The sequence below is a fragment of the Eurytemora carolleeae genome, unplaced genomic scaffold (genome assembly GCF_000591075.1).
Source record: "Eurytemora carolleeae unplaced genomic scaffold, Eaff_2.0 scaffold224, whole genome shotgun sequence".
NCBI lineage: Eukaryota > Metazoa > Arthropoda > Copepoda > Calanoida > Temoridae > Eurytemora > Eurytemora carolleeae.
Genome location: NW_019396123.1, coordinates 52,348 through 74,018, shown reverse-complemented (window position 1 = coordinate 74,018; position 21,671 = coordinate 52,348). Strand labels below are relative to the sequence as shown.

The 21,671-nt window shown below is 32.6% G+C and overlaps 1 protein-coding gene across 1 annotated transcript; it reads right to left on the bottom strand.

Annotated features, from left to right (window-relative positions):
- Positions 1-14,959: 14,959 nt before the first annotated feature.
- LOC111695605 (CSC1-like protein 1) lies at positions 14,960-21,665 on the bottom strand. Its single transcript, XM_023464984.1, has 12 exons — positions 21,593-21,665; positions 20,777-20,844; positions 20,602-20,697; positions 19,976-20,058; positions 19,682-19,748; positions 19,298-19,377; positions 19,000-19,140; positions 18,519-18,685; positions 18,268-18,310; positions 17,843-17,884; positions 15,623-15,713; positions 14,960-15,234 (listed from the first exon to the last, which is right to left on the bottom strand). The coding sequence occupies exons 2-12, from the start codon at positions 20,777-20,779 to the stop codon at positions 15,037-15,039; spliced, it is 1,011 nt and encodes a 336-aa protein (XP_023320752.1). The 5' UTR covers positions 20,780-20,844; positions 21,593-21,665; the 3' UTR covers positions 14,960-15,036.
- Between the last annotated feature and the right edge of the window lie 6 nt (positions 21,666-21,671).

The following is a 21,671-nucleotide window of genomic DNA, read 5'->3' as shown; positions in this document are numbered from 1 at the left end:
GTATTTTAGAAAATTGCAGGTTGACATATATGTACACCCACAATGTTGTTGTGTGAAAATACAATAATGTAGAGTTGAGTGAAATACAATTTTGTATGGTTGTGTGAAAATACAATATTGTATGTTGAGTTGAGTGAAATACAATATTGTAAGGTTGTTTGAAAATACAATATTGTATGTTGAGTTGAGTGAAATACAATATTGTAGGGTTGTGTGAAAATACAATATTGAAGTGTTGTTTGAAAATACAATATTGTATGTTGAGTTGAGTGAAATACAATATTGTAGGGTTGTGTGAAAATACAATATTGAAGTGTTGTTTAAAATAAAATTTTGTAGAGTTGAGTGAAAATACAATATTGTAGGGTTGTGTGAAAATACAATATTGTAGGGTTGTTTTAAAATACAATATTGAAGTGTTGTTCAAAATACAATTTTGTAGAGTTGAGTGAAAATACAATATTGTAGGGTTGTGTGAAAATACAATATTGAAGTGTTGTTTAAAATACAGTTTTGTAGAGTTGAGTGAAAATACAATATTGTAGGGTTGTGTGAAAATACAATATTGTAGGGTTGTGTGAGAATACATTATTGTGAGGTGTGTGAAAATACAATATTATAGGAATGTGTGAAATTACGATATTGTGGGTTGTGTGAAAATGATCTATTAATTGAAGGATACTTCTCTCCAACTTGAACCAATAGTGCTCGTATTTAATTAAATCTCATCATTAACCAACGAATTAAAGGAGGTGGGAGGGGGGGGAGGACAAAATAAAAGGAAGGAAAGAGGCGGGGGGGTTATTGTTTAAGGGAAATGTTCTAGTTGTCTATAACTTGAGATATAAATTTTTAAAATTTTTGAAATCTCGAGAGTTTATGCTTTGCCTTTACATTAACTGTTTTATCATTAAAATTATTATTGCTATTATAAAAAGATTTGGAGACAGAAAAACGTTTTGATATTGTCCACATTTTTACAGATGAAAAGTTCATAGATAGTTTATATTATATAAAGAATAGTAGCTGAAATGCCCTGCGTTACCCGTGAAAAAACAAATTTTGAAAAAAAACCATGAGTGTCCAAAAAATGTCCGCCCATTCGGTCCAGCGTTTGGCCGGCCATGTCGAACATATATACGAATGTCTTGTTTTATTCTACAGAAGATTTCACACATTTAATTGATAGAATATTTGAGAAGAGAAGTTTTCATGAAGAGGGCCAAATCAATAGAACAATTTTCCATCAAATTTTCACTTTTTCTCATGTTTCCTGAAAGTTCACAGGTCTTGGACTTGTCTGTGTTCTAAATTCATAAACAGTTCTAGCTTTTCCGGTTTAATGTCCAGTATCGTTACAATATGGGAAAAATAATAAAAGAGATTGTAAGCGAAATTTAAGTAACTTTTCCTTTTAAGGGAGTGTCCGGGAAAAATATAAGGGGGTATAGGCTTACGACGAAAAATAAGCGCTTTTGATCGCTTCTAATCTTACTTCTATCTGTTGCGTCTAAAAGGAGTAAATTGTTAAAAACGACTCATGCTAAAGAACGTAGCGTTCATACAAATTCAGAAAGTTGCAACATTCAACTCGGATCGTAAAAAAATTAATTTAAATCCAAACAAATCATTCAGATATTACAACCAATAATCATCGATAATTTTTTGACGCATTCGTATATAGTTGACATTTCATAATTTTTTTTTTATGATTTTTATAATTATTCCTGTTTCGAGGATTTTTTTATAATGAAGACGACATTTCCATATTTTCCAGGAATGTTCGAAAATCCAGTGGCAGCGAAATATTATTTTTAAAATAAATCAAAAAATATTATGAAATATTGCCTTTATACGAATGCGCCGAAAAAAAAATCGATGACTAATTTTTGTAATAAATATCTGAATGATTTGTTTGGAATTAAATTGATTATTTTACGATCCTAGTTGAATGTTGCAACTTTCCGAATTTGTATGAACGCTACGTTCTTTAGCATGAGTCGTTTTTAACAATTTACTCCTTTTAGACGCAACATCAGATAGAAGTAAGATTAGTAGCGATCAGAAGCGCTTATTTTTCGCCGTATGCCTATACCCCCTTATATTTTTCGCGAACGCTCCCTTAAAAGTGGGGAATCTCCGTTTCACTTTATATACCTTGGACTGATCTAGGATAACCGACTTTACCTGATTTATCTAAAGAAACGCTTGGTTTTGTTAAACACCGTGTGCAAGCTGTTCTATATTTAAGGGATATTAATATTAACTTTCTAGAAGTGGCAAAATATAAATTTTCACATTCGAATTTTTAAAAATCGCGTTGGATATATATTGTTCTAGATTTCCCAGAAATAAATATGACGTCATCCGTGTAAAGTTCAAATAATACGTTACTGTACACTTCATTTTTACGACTTTTTACAGAGCATTTAAGAGATATATATACATCTACTCTGTTCTCGATAATCAGTCAAAGGTTTAAGGGGTACCGTTGTGAATCGTGGATGCCCCTCTTAAAATGAAATGTAACTTGAATTTACGCTTACAGTCCCTTTAATAAACCTGTAAAGATAGGACAGGTAGGTATGAATGAGGATTAAAGAACTTGGAGATGTACTGGAACGTGGAGAGATATTGATAAGCATTAACCTGGAGAGATATATAGATATGGAAAAGGATTAAGAACCTTTTTTTTTAAATTCAAAGCTAAATTATGTTTAGGTTTATTGATATGTACCTAAAAATAAACATAGCTATGCAGTAAATAAATAATATTAAATATAATATAAAAATATTAAGATCTATACACTGTTCAGTACAGTGTATAAACAGTAAGTATATAGTAAGATTTCCTATTTTAGACTATATGAAAGCTGATAATGAAAATCCCCTTTTAGGAGCTGAACTCAAAGGATTAGGATTACTTTTATACTATTGGAGCGAAACAAAATTGTGCAGTCTTAACTTATAAATATTTAATCCGGCCACTCTATATTCTATATTTTAGAAAATAAAATTTTTAATAATTTTAGAACGAGGACATCTCATTCCAAATAAGGGAATGAACAGACAACTCGATATTAATTAAAAATATTTTAAGACAAACAAAATATGTAAATTTCACGATTGAAAAAATTGCATTAACAGACCAGAAAACTGCAACAAATTAACTTGTAAAGAGGAAAATACATTAATTTAGTTTTATAAATTAACATTTTGATTTTGTACATTATACTTGATAATTACTTGTACAGAATTATTCCTCTAACGACCGAGCTAAGTTATTAAGTGACTAAAAACCTTAAGCGACATAAATTCTTTAACTGTTCTCGGGGGTATATAAGTAATAACCAAGAAAACATAAATTATTCTAGATTTCTTTCATTTTTTAAGTTTGAAATATTGAATAAAGGATTTGTTAAATTGTTTGAATGAAAGTGATCTTCAAGAATACTCTAATGGATAAATAATTAAGGCAGTGTATACAAATTACATTTTACGAATAACTGATGAGGGAGGGAGAGATACAGTTGGGAGGNTTAAACTGATTTGGATATCCCTGTAAGCTAGATACAATCGGTTTGGATAGCACTTTAGGCTAAATACAACTGGTTTGGATAACCCTGTACGCTAGATTAAACTGATTTTTGTTAGGTTCGGACAAATCCCTGTTTAAAGTCTATCCGTACGCGTCAATTAATTAGAATGATTAGGTCTCTCTGGTCCAATCCGGTTTTATGTAATTGTATATACTCTTATACGCAATCCCTCGTACCGGCGGTAATTGTATATACGATCCCTCGTACAGGCGGTAATTGTATATACGATCCCTCGTACCGGCGGTAATTGTATATACGATCCCTCGTACCGGCGGTAATTGTATATTCGATCCCTCGTACCGGCGGGTCAAGTCTACTAAGTTTATAGTCTACCCAGCGTGTTTTCTGCACAAATGTAGGCTTACTGGATCATCGTACTAGGCATAAAGGAATTGAGTCTCAGACACAAACTCAGATTATCTAATCCCCATATCTTTGTAGCCCAATGTCCTAGACCTTAGATATTTCAAACTATGAATTCTGGTAGATCAAATAATTAAAGTTTGAAATATCAAAGGTTACACCATCTAGCTGCTAAGATATAGGGATTAAAAAATTTGAGCTTAAGACAAAGACTCATTTCCTTTGTCATAAAAAACTTTTGAAATTTATTTGGCCAAAATGATGTCAATATTATATATTATATTATATCTGAGGATACAATATATGTTAATCCTCAATTTTATAATCTCTAAAAAATACAAAAAAGAATGAAATTTATATTAAAATTCATAGAATAAGTTTTGCTCCCTTAGAAGATTAATGTTATTTTAGGGATGAATAAAATTGGGGCGGAATGGTTAATAGTTAAATTTCGGTGGAATGGATACACTTGGGAGTGATGATTTTAGTTTGGAATAAAGGATAAATTCAGGCAGAATGGGTAAAGTTTGGAGGAATGGATAAAGTTAGAGGGATGGATAAATTTGGGAGGGATAGCTAGATAAAGTTGGAGGGAATGGATAAAGATTGGATAAATGGATAACGTTAGAAGGATGAATAAATTTAGGAGGGATGGATAATTCGTGAGATAAATTTATAGTTGGGAAGGAGAGACAGTTGGGAGTTTAGAAGGTTTGATACATCTGGGAGATGGATATGATTAGGAAGAATAGGTATGACTGAAATGGATAGCATTATGAGAGGTGGATATAATTGGTTGGGGTGGGTATAGTTGGTTGGGGTGGATATAGTTGGTTGGGGTGGATATAGTTGGTTGGGGTGGATATAGTTGGTTTGGGTGGATACAGTTGGTTGGGGTGGATATAGTTGGTTGGTGTTGATATAGTTGGTTGGGGTGGATATAATTGGTTGGGGTGGATCTAGTTGGTTGGTGTGGATATCTGTAAGAGATGAAACAAAATATCCTTAGTATTTAACCAGACAAGATATACCTGCTGCTCCATGTTTGTTCCCTGTATACTGACAAGTCATGATTTATTCATGCAGCCTTAAACCAACTATTCATGCAGCCTTAAACCAACTATTCATGCAGTCTTAAACCAACTATTCATGCAGTCTTAAACCAACTATTCATGCAGCCTTAAACCAACTATGCATGCAGCCTTAAACCAACTATTCATGCAGCCTTAAACCAACTATGCATGCAGCCTTAAACCAACTATTCATGCAGTCTTAAACCAACTATTCATGCAGTCTTAAACCAACTATTCATGCAGTCTTAAACCAACTATTCATGCAGTCTTAAACCAACTATTCATGCAGCCTTAAACCATCTATGCATGCAGCCTTAAACCAACTATTCATGCAGCCTTAAACCAACTATGCATGCAGCCTTAAACCAACTATTCATGCAGCCTTAAACCAACTATTCATTGCTAAGTGTGACTGGAGGGGAGGGGGTTCAGGCAAGAGAGAGAAACTCTGATGGTTTCAATTCAAAGCAAAGAGAAATAGCCTGTTTCCGAGGGGTTTCATCCTTCCACCATCAAGGTGTAAATATCAACAATATATTGTTTATTTTTCATGCTTTTTTTCAGCACATAAATAACTTGGAGTAGAATAAGGACCTGGAGCAGTTAAAGAACTAAATAGGGACCTAAAGCGTATTCAATGTTAGGTGGATTGCCATGAGTAGCCATAAGAGGAACTGCAGTAGATTAAGGTCTTTAATACTTAAGGACCTGGAGAAAATTTAATTCAGAACCGGAACCAGATTCAGATCCCGGAGAAGAGTATGGACCAAGAGAAGATTTGGGGACCTGGAGTAGATTCAGGACCAGAGTAGATAAAAGAGGGGGATATGATTAGAATCTAGGAGAAGATTAAAACCTGATAAAAACCTAGGGGTAACACAAATAAATATGAAAATTAAATTTTCTATATATTCTAAATTGTATGTAATGTACATAATTTATACAATAGCCGACAGTTGAGTATACATTCAGCTTTCAGAGAAGTAACAACTTAGTCTTGATAGGCGCTTCTAATAGTATTCAGAGATACAGGATGAGAGAGAGAAAATGGCAAACTAGAGAAACTTTAGCAAGGGGTGTATTTCGGGGTATACACCCCTACACACAAATGGAAAAGAAAAAACGGAACTACAAGAAACATTGAAGGCCTGCATTAATCTTTTAACGCTGTATTAACCTGGAGAATGGAGGTTTTTTACCTAGCTGGATCCAGATTTTGTTATAAAAATATACTTTTTAATAACAAGCCTGGTTAGCTGTTAAAAAATACAATAGCCGACATGAGCCAGAAATTCCTCATTTGAACCGATCAGAGAAGCAATTAGAACAGTATTTGCATTTGAGGAGTTTAGATCTAATGAAATTAGTTTCCATCACCACACTAGATTCATTGATCCACTATACTTCAAGCAGAATTAGAATTTAGAATTTAATACAAAACCTGTAGTATCCAAACCTTGAAACTAGAAAGGTTGGGTTTGAGTAAGATCTCTTCTCATTAGAAAACTTCAAAGGAAACGAAGAGAAGTGTTGTCAACAATCCTACATCTAATTTTACATTTTACATTCCTCCAGCAGATTCCTTTTAATTCCCCGGGAACACTCAAAAGATCAGAAACAAAAATTAAAATTGTCAAATTTGTGAATGGATCAAAAGAGATATTCCCGGTGATCTGAAAACATGATTTCTGTGAAACCAGCGTAGCGTTCTATTAGCAGCTGGAAGAGGGAATATTGAACCATGCAAAGTGAGATGAGAAGACTCCGAACCCGACAAAGAATGCATAAATCTACAAATGTCAGATAATAGGTTCTCTTCAGTAATATTTCCCCCTCCAGCCTAGTTTCTAGCGGAGAATAAGAATATCTAAGAACGGTTCCAACTCCAAGAAAGGAAAAGAATGGTCTGACAGGAATTTGTAATGAGGACTAGCATTGACTACTGTTCAGAGGGTATTGGTAAACCGAGTGTACATATAGAACTGACGGTGTTTACACACACAAACCCACATAAACCTTCAACATATTATTTGATCTAATAGAGAGAGAAATCTATGTTTTCTCAACACTGCGGAGACAGGAAGGATTGCTCAATAATCCTTAGCTCAACACGAAATAATAGACCAGGCAAACTTTGATCCCAGGGGGGCAACCTGGTGGTCAAACTAGATCTCAACCTGGGTCTGCTGCCCCTAGGATAGATTGTCTTGAATTAAGGATGTATAATTATGTATACTACTAAATCAATTCCTAGAGGAGTAAGTAAGCTTCTAATCGGATTCCAGGAACTATTCACTATCTGGGCCTATCCTTCCATCCAATCCGATATCCAATAAATAAATAAACAATGACAATACATGTTTAGAAAATATTTTAATTTTAACCCTTATACATTCTCTTGAGGAAACCATATCAGGATATACTGCAACCCATGTTTACAAACATTCCCAGAAAATATTGTATTTTTTCTAAAGAAAACCCTGAAATTTGTAATTGGTAAGGTACCCATCAACTAGAAAGATTTGTAATTGGTAAGGTACCCATCAACTAGAAAGATTTGTGCATGGTAAGGTACCCATCAACTAGAAAGATTTGTAATTGGTAAGGTACCCATCAACTAGAAAGATTTGTAATTGGTAAGGTACCCATCAACTAGAAAGATTTGTAAACCCTGTAAGTTAGATAAAAACTGATTTGGATATCCCTGTTAGCTAGATACAATCGGTTTGGATAGCACTTTAGGCTAAATACAACTGGTTTGGATAACCCTGTACGCTAGATTAAACTGATTTAGATATCCCTGTAAGCTAAATACAACTGGTTTGGATAGCTGCACTTTAGGCTAAATACAACTGGTTTGGATAACCCTGTACGCTAGATTACACTGATTTAGATATCCCTGTTAGCTAGATACAACTGGTTTGGATAACCCTGTGAGCTAGATTACACTGATTTAGATATCCCTGTTAGCTAGATACAACTGGTTTGGATAGCTGCACTTTAGGCTAAATACAACTGGTTTGGATAACCCTGTACGCTAGATTAAACTGATTTGGATATCCCTGTAAGCTAGATACAATCGGTTTGGATAGCACTTTAGGCTAAATACAACTGGTTTGGATAACCCTGTACGCTAGATTAAACTGATTTGGATATCCCTGTAAGCTAAATACAATCGGNCCCCCCTCTAAGGAAGATACCCCTATAAACTACATCTATGTGGATCTAAAACCAATATCTTCAACAAGCTCTTGAATGTAAACTAAACCTAGGTCCGGGCTCAAACTAATCTTAAACAAGTTAGGACTCATCTCTTCAACCCTCCCTTCTCCTTCAACTATCCGGGGTATGGTTGAAAGCAACTAGTCGAACTGCGTGAAATTGGTAGAATAAATAACTGAGAAACCTGGACAGTACAGGAGAGAGAGGTCCAATACTAAACCAATTTACCCTCCCACTCCGGATATCCCTTCTTTACCTCAACTATATTTATATTCCTAGAAACCCAATACTCCGCAACATACTCCGCAGTTCACAACTTTTATAGATTCCCTGTGTTAAGAACACAAAAGATATCAGAGATAGAGAGAGCATGTTTCAAGGGATAACTTAGATTTTGTACTTCTTGTTTGGTTGACACTAACCGCGTGGGACTTGGGTTTTCTTCTCTTTTCTAAACTCTAGATCTCACACTCCTGGTTATCTTACTTCACACAATTCATTCCAACTGACAATACAAGATTCTTAAACGGATTTATTCGCCTGCCCTATTTAACTTCAAAAGATAGAATTCTCTACACTTATTTACAACAAATATCTATCTTCTTTTATCCCTGAACATCTGAAGCTATAGAACCCCCCACCCCCCCACTGTTTATATTTTAGGGGGTCAGGGGGGTGTGACTGGTTTTTGTCACAATACTCCTCTTAAAAGGCATTTGTCTTGTGTTCCATGGTGAGAATGGACAAAATTAATATATTCTGATAATCTTTTCATTTACAAATACTGTATGGATTGTAGCTAGCATTGATTTATAATGATTTCAATTTATAATTACTTTTCCCGTTCATATATTTATCCTTGAATGGATCCTGTAAACCCGCAATATATTTAAATGTCGCCTTCGCTACATGGAGCTATTTCGGATGAAAAACATATATTTTATAGCAATAGTAAAAGGGTTTCGGGATAATCTAAATATAAAAATAGATTCTAACAGCAATATAGAAAAGATTTAGGGGCGCCAGCAGCACGCCAAAACCTTGATTTAGTCAGAGTAACGTGTTGAAAAATCCGATTTCAAGAGTTTTCAATGAAATAGCGGGTTTTCGGTCGAAATTCTTAAATAAAACATAACATTTAAATAACTTGGAGACTTATCAAAAAAAAATCTTAAGCGACCATGAGCCTTATTTAACATAAATTAGAGGTTTTATGGAATAAATTTATTTAGGCTGACACCCCCCCTCCCCTAATACCCCACTGTGGTGGGGGTCTTTAACTATCAAACGTTTTATTCATGTTTTTAAATCCCTCGACAGGAATCTTGACAAATAAAATGACTATAAAGCCAACAAGGAGGATTTACTAAAGAGGGAAATTATGTTAGCTAACAACATTCCAGAACAATTATTTGAAAACAATCCTATGTAAATTGATTTTCAAGTTCACGAATGAAAACTAAGGAATTTAACTCTAAAATTATTGTCTCTGTGTAGAATCTTGAAATGACCCCCTCCCCCCCACTGGAAAGGAAACAAAAGCTGAAGTGGTTTCTCAGCTGAAAAGAATTGATAAGAACTAACTTCTCTCTCTGTCTCTAAATTGAATTTTTATCTCGTTTATAAATTAATTTTCTATTAAATTCAAAGTTTCCCTGTTTCTCTACTAAACTCAATTATGGCCGTAATTATATAAACATTGGAAAATCTGTATTTTGAAATTGCTGTACACCGCGGAGGGATTTAGAAATCAGTAATAATTAAAATATACTAAAATAACAATTCCAAAGGACATGCATGGAGTCTTTGCCACCAACTCAAATTTTCTAATTTTTATATCTTTGCAATATTATAGCGTAAACATTTAATATTTCAAACTTAGATTACTTGATCTAACATAATTCATAGTTTGAAATATCTAAGGTCTATGACATTGGGCTTTAAAAATATAGTTATTAGAAAATAAGAGTTTGTGGCAAAGACTCAATTCCTTTATAAAAAAAGGTTTACAAAACAAAAATTATCTATTGTAAAAGGTTTTTTTTCTTCAAGCGTTCATATATGTTTATAAATAAAAATGTTAAAGAAAATTATTATCACACATTTTGCAAATTAGTGTAAATAGAACATTGTTCATTGGATATTTTTGTTTTGCATTCTGATTTTTAAACGCATTAAATTTCTAAATATAGTTAGATCTCCCTTTTAAAAAAGATGTTGACTAAGTGCATGGTTTCATACAAAAACTTGTTATCTTATCTTTTTATTTTCTACGTTTATGATGCATTCAGAGATCGGAACTTTTGTGGAGTATCTTAAATCTTAAAGACTTGATCTCATTATCCACTGTGGACTAGGGTCAATTTAACTTCGAACCGGACCGAACCCTTGTAGCAGTACTTTTCTTAGTGACGACAAGTACTGCCCCACCCCTATCCTATTGCGGCCTAGTTTCAACTTTAATGGCGCGGACAGACTTTTTAAAGTACTCGGCCTATCATATGCCTATTTTATCTACACCAATAGCTTAGTCTAGTGTGTATCCAATGTAGGCAATTTCTAATTTGATCCCTCCATTAGAGTTATCCCTGCAGGGTATAGCGCCCACAGGCATCCGTCTGCCATGAAAGATCATGAGATACTTGATTCCGAGATTCACAACAGTGCTTACTTCAGGTTATTTTCTGATATTATATAAAAGCACTGGAAAATTTGTTTTTATCTAGTTTTGTTTTTCTCTCTTCTTGTCATATTTTAGAAGCACCAGAGAATATGTTACACCACTTTAATACTCTTAATTTTCTTATATTATTCATTCAGTCTTCAAGGCCACACAGCAAAATAACAAATAGAATTTGCAATTTGTGAGATATCCCTAACAATCTGTTCATTTCAAACAATTCATTTCTGCTGTTCGATTTTAAGAACCAAATTTTTGGGTCATATCTTGGCAGTGCAACCCCCTCCCCCTATTATGAAGGGCCTGTATATGGTGAAAGCTGTATTTGATATGAGTATATAGTAGATACATTACTTTGCCATACAAGTATAATTAGACTTATGTATTATTTACAGTATTCACTAATAACAATACAATTGTACTCACTAATAACACATGGTAATCAAAAACTCTTTTAATGTCAAAATTAAACTTATATATAACGAAAGATCTAAATATTTATTTTGTAGCGGAGATTAAAAATTGCAATTAGGTTACAATTTAATAAAATTTAATGTGTTTTTAGATCAAAGGTTGTAAAATTCTTTATCCTTTATTTGAACCAATTTTATGTGTCGAGAAAATTTTGAATATTTGGATGGATTATTGAAAAGAAGAGAAGTTATACATCTGAAATAAATTCTTCAACCTGAATACAATCTCCAATCAATTTCGTATTAACCCCATTCTAGAACCCCCATCTTTAACCTGTGCCCGAATTTAATGAATTTGAGCCGCGTCTTAAATCCGCCAAAAACCGTTTTCAATTGAGCGCCGGCTTAAATCTTGAAACAATGAATACGATTTTAAGTGGAACCAACCATATTTGAGCCGTGGCTTAAATTTAATGGTACCGCATATCAGCCATTGTTTTGTTTTGGCGATTGCACCAGATTAACCCGTTATCGCCAGGTTTATTTTGGAGGGAGGGAGGTTTTTTTTTCAACTTTGAAGTTTATTTTAAATGTTACTGGTCTTCAGGATCATAATCTAGTTCTTAGGATCAATTCTGTTTTGATGTGAGTCCCTCCTAAAAACATGGATCCATGTTTAATCATTTTTTTAAAATATAAATCAAAAAAGTCTAAAAAGGAATAGAGACTTTCACTCAAACTCTGATTTTATAATCTCTATATCTTTGCAACATAATGTCAATGTTGGGAGAATCATAGGTCGGTAAATTGGGTCAAAAGGCGGTAAATGAATAAAAAATCTGAATCATTAGTCGATATATTAATGAATTAAATTAAAACGATTTCTGAGAAGAAGTATAGTGTACGGTGTAGAGTTCTGCTGAGTCAAGGATGGATGAGTATAAGTTTATGTTCTCTTCTCTCTATTGTATGTTTAGATGTGAAGTGTGAGTAGAGAGAAGTGTGTATAAGACGGTAGAATAAAGAATTCGATCCTTAAAATATCCATGTGTGTATTTTGTATTATTATTAACATTATTGTAAGAGAGAAACATAAGAAATTCCCATTTCTCATATGTTATGGTTTAATTTTAGGTGGACTTTACTTTAGAGCCCATTTTCTCTACCTACTTGGTATTCAATTCTATAGAGCCTTTAACCTTTTTACTTTCGAACCTGTTTTCACCCCCTACTTGGTTTCATTGTCAGAGAGTCTTTACTTTCGAACCCGTTTTCTAGATTTACAAATTGTTATAGCTATATATAACTATCTGCTAAATAGCTAGGTTTACATTTAATTAAATGAAGAACTATCCATGTCATATGCAGCGAATGCAGCTATTTAGCTTTAAGTCTACTGTCTAACTTGCTAACTAGGTTTACATATATCTAAATATCTAACTGAACTAAAAAATTACAATCCATCATGTTATGTATAATGTATCTATCTAACTAACAAGCTATACATATCCAACTATCCGACTATATAACTAGGTTAACAAGTCTAAAAAACTAACTTATCTACTAGCCATTATAAGCTATATATCTGACTAACTAACTAACTAACTGACTAACTAACTAACTAACTATCTATCTAATTAACTATCCATAATAAGATACATGTATAACTAACTAAATAACTAACCAACTATCCATCATAATCTATATATCTAACTGACTGGGTTTACATATCTATAGATATCCTGAAACACTATACGCCTCTCATTGTACCCTGCATCTGTTCTGTAAGGGAGGGAGGGGAGGAGGGGGGATTGATTAAAACGCTCACTGGTCAGACGTCAGAAGTACAATTGCACTCCCCCCCCCCCCCTCCATCTCATCTCACACGTATATTCCCCCACAGCTACAAAATAATTAACATATTGATTTAAAAGATATAGATTTTAAACTAAAATCATTCGATAACATTAGAAAAGATAAAGGGAATGTTCGCGTAAAAACCTGGTAATTCATTATAACAAATAAAAGGTAAATACATACATACATTATATATGTTGTTACCAGTGCGGATTGGAGTCCCTTTAACATGTACTGCTCTTGCATTTTCAAAACCATTTGTGTTCATTATAAACCCCCTTTTTACGTTAACAATCCTGTTAATATGAAATATAAACTTATAAAAATTAATACAATTTTGTTTAATTCAACATATAACAGATACAAATACATAAAAATGCCCACGATACCAAAATATTTTATTCCACCTCCAGGGAAATTTCTGAGAGATTCGATTCAGGCTTTAAAGTTGTGTTTCTAATTTTTGAAATATGCATCTTCTAATATATAAACTAATCTCTGTAATATTTATAAATTTAGAAGTTTTTATATCTTTAGTACTGTAAGAATATTTTAAGGTAAATTATATTTGTAAATATATTTGTTTAATATCCGGACTCCGGACCAAAGGAAAACCGTATTTCTTATTTGATAATTATTATAGAGGTTAACACTACATTTACTGTACAATACGCAGCTACGCCACTTATCTTTATTTAGTTCTCGATCTGAACAAGATGTTATCTAGTATCTTCAATATATGTATAACTAGTCACTGACCAGTAAAAAGTGAAATAATCTCTAATTGAAAAAGTGGAAAAGGATTTTGAACCTTGTGACTACTATAGTCTTAAAAAAGAGCCTTAAACGTATCAAAAGATAACAAATTCAAATAAGTTAAAAATTTTAATTTAAAAAAATCATTTCTTATTAGATTAAAACAAGACAACTTTCATTTAGAATTAAATCTCCTGTACAGTGCACAAAACACAATGAGAGCATTAAATCTCACTGTACAGTGTTACAGTGTACAAACCCTCACTGTACAGTGTTACAGTGTAAAAACCACAATAAGAGTATTAAATCTCACTGTACAGTGTACAACCACAACGAGAGCATTAAATCACACTGTACAGTGTACAAAACACAACGAGAGCATTAAATCTCACTGTTCAGTGTACAAAACACAATTAGAGCATTAAATCACCATTAAATCACACTGTACAGTGTACAAAACACAACGAGAGCATTAAATCTCACTGTTCAGTGTACAAAACACAATTAGAGCATTAAATCACACTGTACAGTGTACAAAACACAATTAGAGCAATAAATCACACTGTACAGTGTATAAAACACAATTAGAGCACTAAATCACACTGTACAGTGTACAAAACACAACGAGAGCATTAAATCTCACTGTACAGTGTACAAAACACAACGAGAGCATTAAATCTCCCTGTACAGTTTACAAAACACAACGAGAGCATTAAATCTCACTGTACAGTGTACAAAACACAACGAGAGCATTAAACCTCACTGTACAGTGACAATGAGTGCATTAAAAGAAGATGGATTATATATATATATATATATTTATATATATAAAACAAGATTGCACGGCCTTTCACAAAAATACATGGTCGGCTTAAGATATTACCCCCTCCCCCCTATGTTAAAATGAATTAAATTTTTAGAATTTTTTCTTAAATACCAATTTTCAAGGCAATTTTACTTCCTATTTGGTTAAATAAACCCTGCTCAATTCTAAGATAACTGACACATATATATTAGAAAATATGAAGAATATTTATATTAAACATGGCTTGAATAGATGTTAACCAATATCTCTATATAGAAGTTACAAGATGTTCAAAGAAAAGTCTGTCCCTGTACTCATGGATTTGGTTGGATATAGGCTTAGATCTTGTTGGTTTAGGTTTGCCGAATATATTACAAGGAAACCTCCATCTACTAGACTCCATGATGAGGAAGATGAGAATACTGAATATAATCAGGTTTCCAGCAACCATTCTCCGAACCAAACCCTAAAAATAATATTAAAAGAGGCTTGAGAGCACAAAAAACCTCGAATCTGGAAGATCCAACTTTAAGATTTCGTTATACTTGTCCAATTTGTTCAACTTAAACATGTAATGTTAAAGAACTTTACTATTAAATATTAATTTAATATTATGAAAATGTTAAAACATTGATCTCAAACTTGAGAACGGATTAATTTAATTTCTCGTCGATATTAAGTGGTGGTCATATCCTGCAGGGGTTATTACAATGTTGGGATCAAACATTTATCCGCAAATTTAAAATTGTCCACATTGGATATCGATACCAAGCGTTTAAGACTAACGATTACTACACAAAGTTCCGAACTGAAGTTGAGTATGGGGGGGAGGGGGTGAATCTGAAATTAGTTACCTCGCCCCCTGGAGATGTTCTAAAGAATAGGAAAGCTACAGTATTCAGCTGAACCAATAAACCACAGAATATATTTATCTCTATAGCAGTTCTAATAAGAAATAATCAAGAATAAATAAGAGGTTAAAAAATCTTTATGTTGGGAGAGGAGCGAGTTTCCCCTAACATAAGAGGTATTTAGTGTTTACTTTTTTCATTTATAAGATTCGTGATTACAAAGTCGTCTTCCACTGTGGATTTTCTTCGAGAACACAGACTACATGTTCTGTGTTCGAGAAGGACTTTTTATTTTATATTTTTTTATATGAAACTGTCAATTAGAACTTGTGAATTTCTTCCAAACAGTCCCTGAATACACTTGTGTTTCTTCCTTTTTTACGATAGGCAGGGAAAAGGGTTTTTATCACAGATAAATTACTATACATAGATAGTTTATGTACGCAAAATCACCAAGAATTGTACAGTCCGCGAACGCATACTTCTAGGGGTCAAAGTGTACTCAATGATAAGCGGGGTGGTTTGGTGTTTTAATGGATTTCATAATTATTAAACCACTCAGGAGTGAATTTTATTTTGAGAATATCAAATTATTTCACTGAGCAATATATCATATTGACGAGAACTGAAGAAGGACATGAGAAGGACTAAACTAACTTAAATTTCTTTTTACAGAACTCATGTACACCACAAGTACTCAATGACATTAGAACAGCCAATGTTCACAACCTACCTAGTTAATCTATATAATAGTAATATCTTTAAAACATCTCTGTACATTTATATCTTTCAAGATGAAAAATGTCGTCTTATGCGCAATCTATCTTTATCTATGGATTTTATGAACACTAAATCTTTATACGTCGCGTCGAGACAAACAAAAATTTCTTTAATGGTTAAGTTAAGTGGGAAGTGTTTTGTTTTGTTTATTAATCTGCCATTTTTACGAATGATATATACTTTGGAGAAAAAAACTCAGCGGGAGCGGTTGAACCAGCGGTTGAGATCTAGCCTAGACTCTACGCAGTTCAGAATAAGAAATAAGCCTTTTTTCTCAAATTTAAAATTTGTTCAATCAATAAATTCGTGCTTTTTTCATTCATATTTTTATTCACTTTTTAAAACTTTTTTAGTAGTTAAACACAACTTTTTGCTTTCAACCGCTGGGCTAAAGATTTTTCAGCAACTTTTTAGCTTTCAACCGCTGGGTTGCTTTAACCACTGGAAAACAGTTTTTCATAAAAAATGTTTTTTTTTAACAACTGGTTTCAAGATTTTTAACAACTTTTTTGCTTTCAACCGCTGGGTTTAAGATTTTTCAGCAACTTTTTAGCTTTCAACAACTGGGTTGCAGTTGCAAGCAAAGAAGTTGCTGAAAAATCTGAAAACAGTTGAAAGCAAAAAAGTTGCGGAAAAATCTTTCAACTAGCGGTTGAAAGCAAAAAAGTTGCTGAAATATCTGAAAACCAGTGGTTGAAAGCAAAAAGTTGCTGACAAATCTGAAAACAGTTGAAAGCAAAAACGTTGCTGAAAAATCTTTCAACCAGCGGTTGAAAGCAATAAAATTGCTGAAAAATCTTAACATTAGCGGTTGAAAATTAAAAAGTTGCTAACAAATCTTAAACACAGCGGTTAAAAGCAAAAAAGTTGCTGAAATATCTTTAAACCAGTGGTTGAAAGTAAAAAAGTTCTGAAAAATCTAAAAACCGGTGGTTAAAAGCAAAAAAGTTGCTGAAAATCTTTAGATCAGCGGTTGAAAGTTAAAAAGTTACTAAAAAATCTTTAAACCAGCGGTTAAAAGCAAAACAGTTGCTGAAATATCTGAAAACAGTTGTAAGCAAAAAGTTGCTGAAAAATCTTAAGCCAGCGGTTGAAAGTAAAAAAGTTCTACAAAAATCTGAAAAACAGCAGCTGAAATCAAAAAAGTTGCTGAATAATCTGAAAACAGTTAAAAGCAAAAAAGTTGCTGAAAAATCTTTAAAGCAGTGATTGAAAGCAAAAGGTTGCTGAAAAATCTGAAAACCAGCGGTTGAAAGGAAAAAAGTTGCTAAAAAATCTGAAAACGTTATTCATGAAAAATTATATTTCATTTGTTGAAAAAGTGCGATTTAGTGAAAAAATTGTAAATTTCTTCTTAATTTCTTATTCTAGATCTCAACCGCTGGTTCAACCGCTCCCGCTGGGTTTTTTCTCCAAAGTATATAGCATTCCATTTTTACATACCTTAGCAAAGCAGGTTGAGTTCCAACCGTTTTAAAATATTTCCTGCATTAAAAAGAATCAGAAACACGTAAGTATAAACCATAAAATATTTATATAAAATTGTTAAATATTTGTTTTACAAAGTCGTTTTCTTCTGTTTATTCAGTTTAGAAAATCTAAAGACTACAGGGTTACCCAAAAAGGATGAGACTGTAAAGACGACTTGAAACTCTCATAACTGACGATTATTAGGTTGAATTAAATCTTTTGCTTTAATTAGTCTTTTAAGGGCTTTTTTAATGATTTGGCAAATAATGAAACCTGTTTACAGTTGCAGGGAGTTATGAATATAAAAAAATGACAGTGTAAATTTCGTACAATCTCTCTGAAGTCTCATCCTTTGTGGGTAAACCTGTATAGTGACATTATGTTAATGCATTATGTACCTGAAGCATTCTATATCAATAACATGTTTGGACAGGATATAAACTGAACAATTATAAATAAAAAAATGTATCATTAATAACAAATCAAAAACTCTTAAAACATTAAGTTCCAGAGAACTCTGAAATAATTAAGACGACTTTAGACTCAAATTATGACTTTAAACACACAGCATCAATTACTTATAATTTCACATAATACGTGATTTAATAAGTTGCTGGTAAAAATATTCTTCTAAATATGTATAGATTACCTATAAAAGCTGAGGATATGAGAGGAAAGCTGACACAGAAGAAGGATAGTATTGAGAAGTGAAGAAGTATCCAGGTATAATCTTCAGCTAAACTCATGTTTTCACTGTTCCTTATACAGTTGAACTCCCTGGTCTTCTCAACCTCAACCCTCTTTACAGCAGTATACCTCAACTCATAATATTATTCATCAACTCATGATTAGAAGAAAATGTTCTGAATCCTAAACTCTGAATACTGGATATGGAATATCATGAATAATATCATGAATACCCGCTGTAAGAACCTTGACAAATAAGTGACAGTATACTGTTTTACCTGTAGTTATCACTGTAGTTAAATTTGGTTTTTAGTATGGTCTGTTAAGGTTAATAAATGATTTTGCTAAGAAAGAAACAAAATAAAAGACTGAATAAATTTTGTACAAACTCTGCAGTCTTATCCAGTGTTGATAAACATCTTAATGTTCTTGTATGAACTAACCTATGAAAACAATATCCCCAAAGTTCCTCTAGGTACTCCGGAAACCTGTGCAGACTAAGATGGTTGCGGAGTCCAGCAGATATTATTAGATAGTTCATAAAGAATGCTCCGGAGTCTGGTAGAAATAAACATTCCCATCTCCTTTAAATATTCTACAATGTACTTAAGATAAATTATAAATATTCTACATTGTATTAGANGAGCGAAATTCTAAATATTCTACAGTGTATTAGAGCGAAATTCTAAATATTCTACAGTGTATTAGAGCGCAATTCTAAATATTTGGATTGAATAGAACCTGTTGTATAGATTTGCTCCAGTAGAGTTCTTTGATGTATCCAACAATGCTTCCATTGGTTGAAAAGTATCTAGTAGAAACTAAAGAACTGGTTTAAATTATGTTCTACAATGCAGGAGGAAAATCAAATTAAATTAAATATGGTTTATTAATCAGCACATCTTGTAATTAATAACAAAAATGTTTAACAGATTTAAAAAGACGTGCACAGGAGAGCGTAATAAGTCAAAATAGTAAATAGTTATGAATCATGTAATGTGATGAACTCAGTCCAACGAAATAGTATTTATCCAGACACCATTTATTTTTTCATAGTTCATAGAATTACCACTTCCTTGGAAAACAATAAAAAAGTTGGAAAGAATAAAAATAATATATTTCTACCTCCGTTATATTCTGAGCTGATGAAAGAGCTAGAACTGGTAGAATAACAATGGATAAAAATCCCCAACTAAAATAATATCATGTTGGTTCAGTATTCAATTTAGAATATGGATGGATGTTTATTACATCTTATACAATCTACAAACTACATTTATACCATGCAATTAATATATCATAATGTAAGAATTATCATTTCCAAAAACAACAGTTATTAGAAAGAATTTACACTGTGTAGGGTGCACTTATTAAAAATGAAAAAAAGCTGAGGTATTTTATATATTTAATTTTATTTACCTGAATAATCCAACCATATACTCAGGTATAACCTTTTGTCTCTCCCACCCTCCAAATTTAACTATAGATAGTTTAACTATACCCTAAATATAGAAGATATTACTCTAGGGATAGGGCTAGAAGCTCGGAACTTTAAAACTCATGGAATGCTTGATTTGTTCCAAATGATTAGATGCAAGAGGTAATTTCTTCCCACCATTTCCCGTGCAATTCATCTCCAACACGTTTAACACGTCCATCATTCGTAAATATTCGATAATTGCACAAATTTTCTAAAATCGATACATTTTAATATTCACAAATCTAAACTCTTAAAATAATAAGTTCTAATTAATGTTTAGCTACAGGTTATCCACAAAGGATTAGACTTAAGAAAAACACGATTATAACTTGAAAGTTGTTACGATATAATTAATTATTAAATAAATTATTAATTACTTAAGGTTATATTTGAGGCAAATGACAAAATTCAGCCTTCAGATCTTCAGATCTTCAGATCTTCAGATCGCAAGATTTTGGGTTGTCATTAAAGTCTGATTCTATGAGTGTAACCCTGTAAACTATTATATATCAACTGTCTCTGTTTATGGTTTTGATTGATAGCTCTGTAGTCTGCATGGTTTAACCTGTATTAAGTATCCGAAGAGAATGAAGAGAAGGGTTGGTATACAGGAGAGAATAAAGGGTATAGCATAGATTTGAAACCTGCTAACTTTATCCACCTATACAGTATACAATCTACAATCTGCAGGTTATAAAACAAGATGAAAAAAAAAACATTATACTATGTATATTGTATACCATAGGTTGAAGAAGAGATTCAATGCTACCAGCAAATGCAGCAGGTGTTGAGAAAAATACCAATAATACTAGAAAAGATAATAAATTATAAATGCTAATATGGTATACAAACTTTCAAACTATAAAACTTTAAAAACTGTTTTTTAAGTTCTTCCAATTTTGATTATTTAAAAAAATGCGTCCACTCTTTAGTCTACAAATATTATTAAATTAAGGAAACTGCTCTTTCACATTTTTGACCGTTATATTAGGATCTGTATGAGACTCAAGTCACTCTTCATTTAAACAGCCGGGTGCTCCGATTCACAACGGTGCCTTTTAAACCTTAATCAAGGATGTCAGACTAAAACGCTTTTAATTGTTAACAATTTGTTTTCAAGCTGTTATATATTTAAGAAATATCAATTGTTACTTTTCAGAAGTTGCAGGGACTAAGAATGTACTATCGAATGTTTGAAAACAGCTGATATTGTAAAAAGACGATATTTTCGGTGACGGATCTTCTGTGTTGAGATCACACTGTACGCAGGGAAAAAATATTTTAGACCAATTCAACAGCTATTAAAGAGATTTACACACAGAGCTCTCTCTACTCGATTGTGAGTCAAAGGTTTAAAGGGAACCAATGTAAATAGGGCATCTCTTTGCATGAACGGTCACTTTCGAATAATATGAAAAGCTTAAAAAGTTGACTTTTTTAATTTTAATTTAAAATCCGTATACTAGCCTTCTTTAATCAAGTGTCTGAAATAAGAACAACGATCCATCAAAAAATACTACAAGAAAATCTGTCTACTGGATAATGTGTATAAACACCTATAGCTAGAAGTTTGAATGCAAGGTAGTATCTCTCTACTGGATAATGTGTATAAACACCTATAGCTAGAAGTTTGAA

Excerpts from the sequence above, each read along its gene's own strand:
- LOC111695605 (XM_023464984.1), bottom strand. Across the intron at positions 17,885-18,267 it reads ATTGATATAGAATGCTTCAG|GAAATATTTTAAAACGGTTG; the intron begins GTACATAATGCA and ends TTTTTAATGCAG. Across the intron at positions 15,235-15,622 it reads GAACATCTCCAGGGGGCGAG|GGTTTGGTTCGGAGAATGGT; the intron begins GTAACTAATTTC and ends TATTATTTTTAG.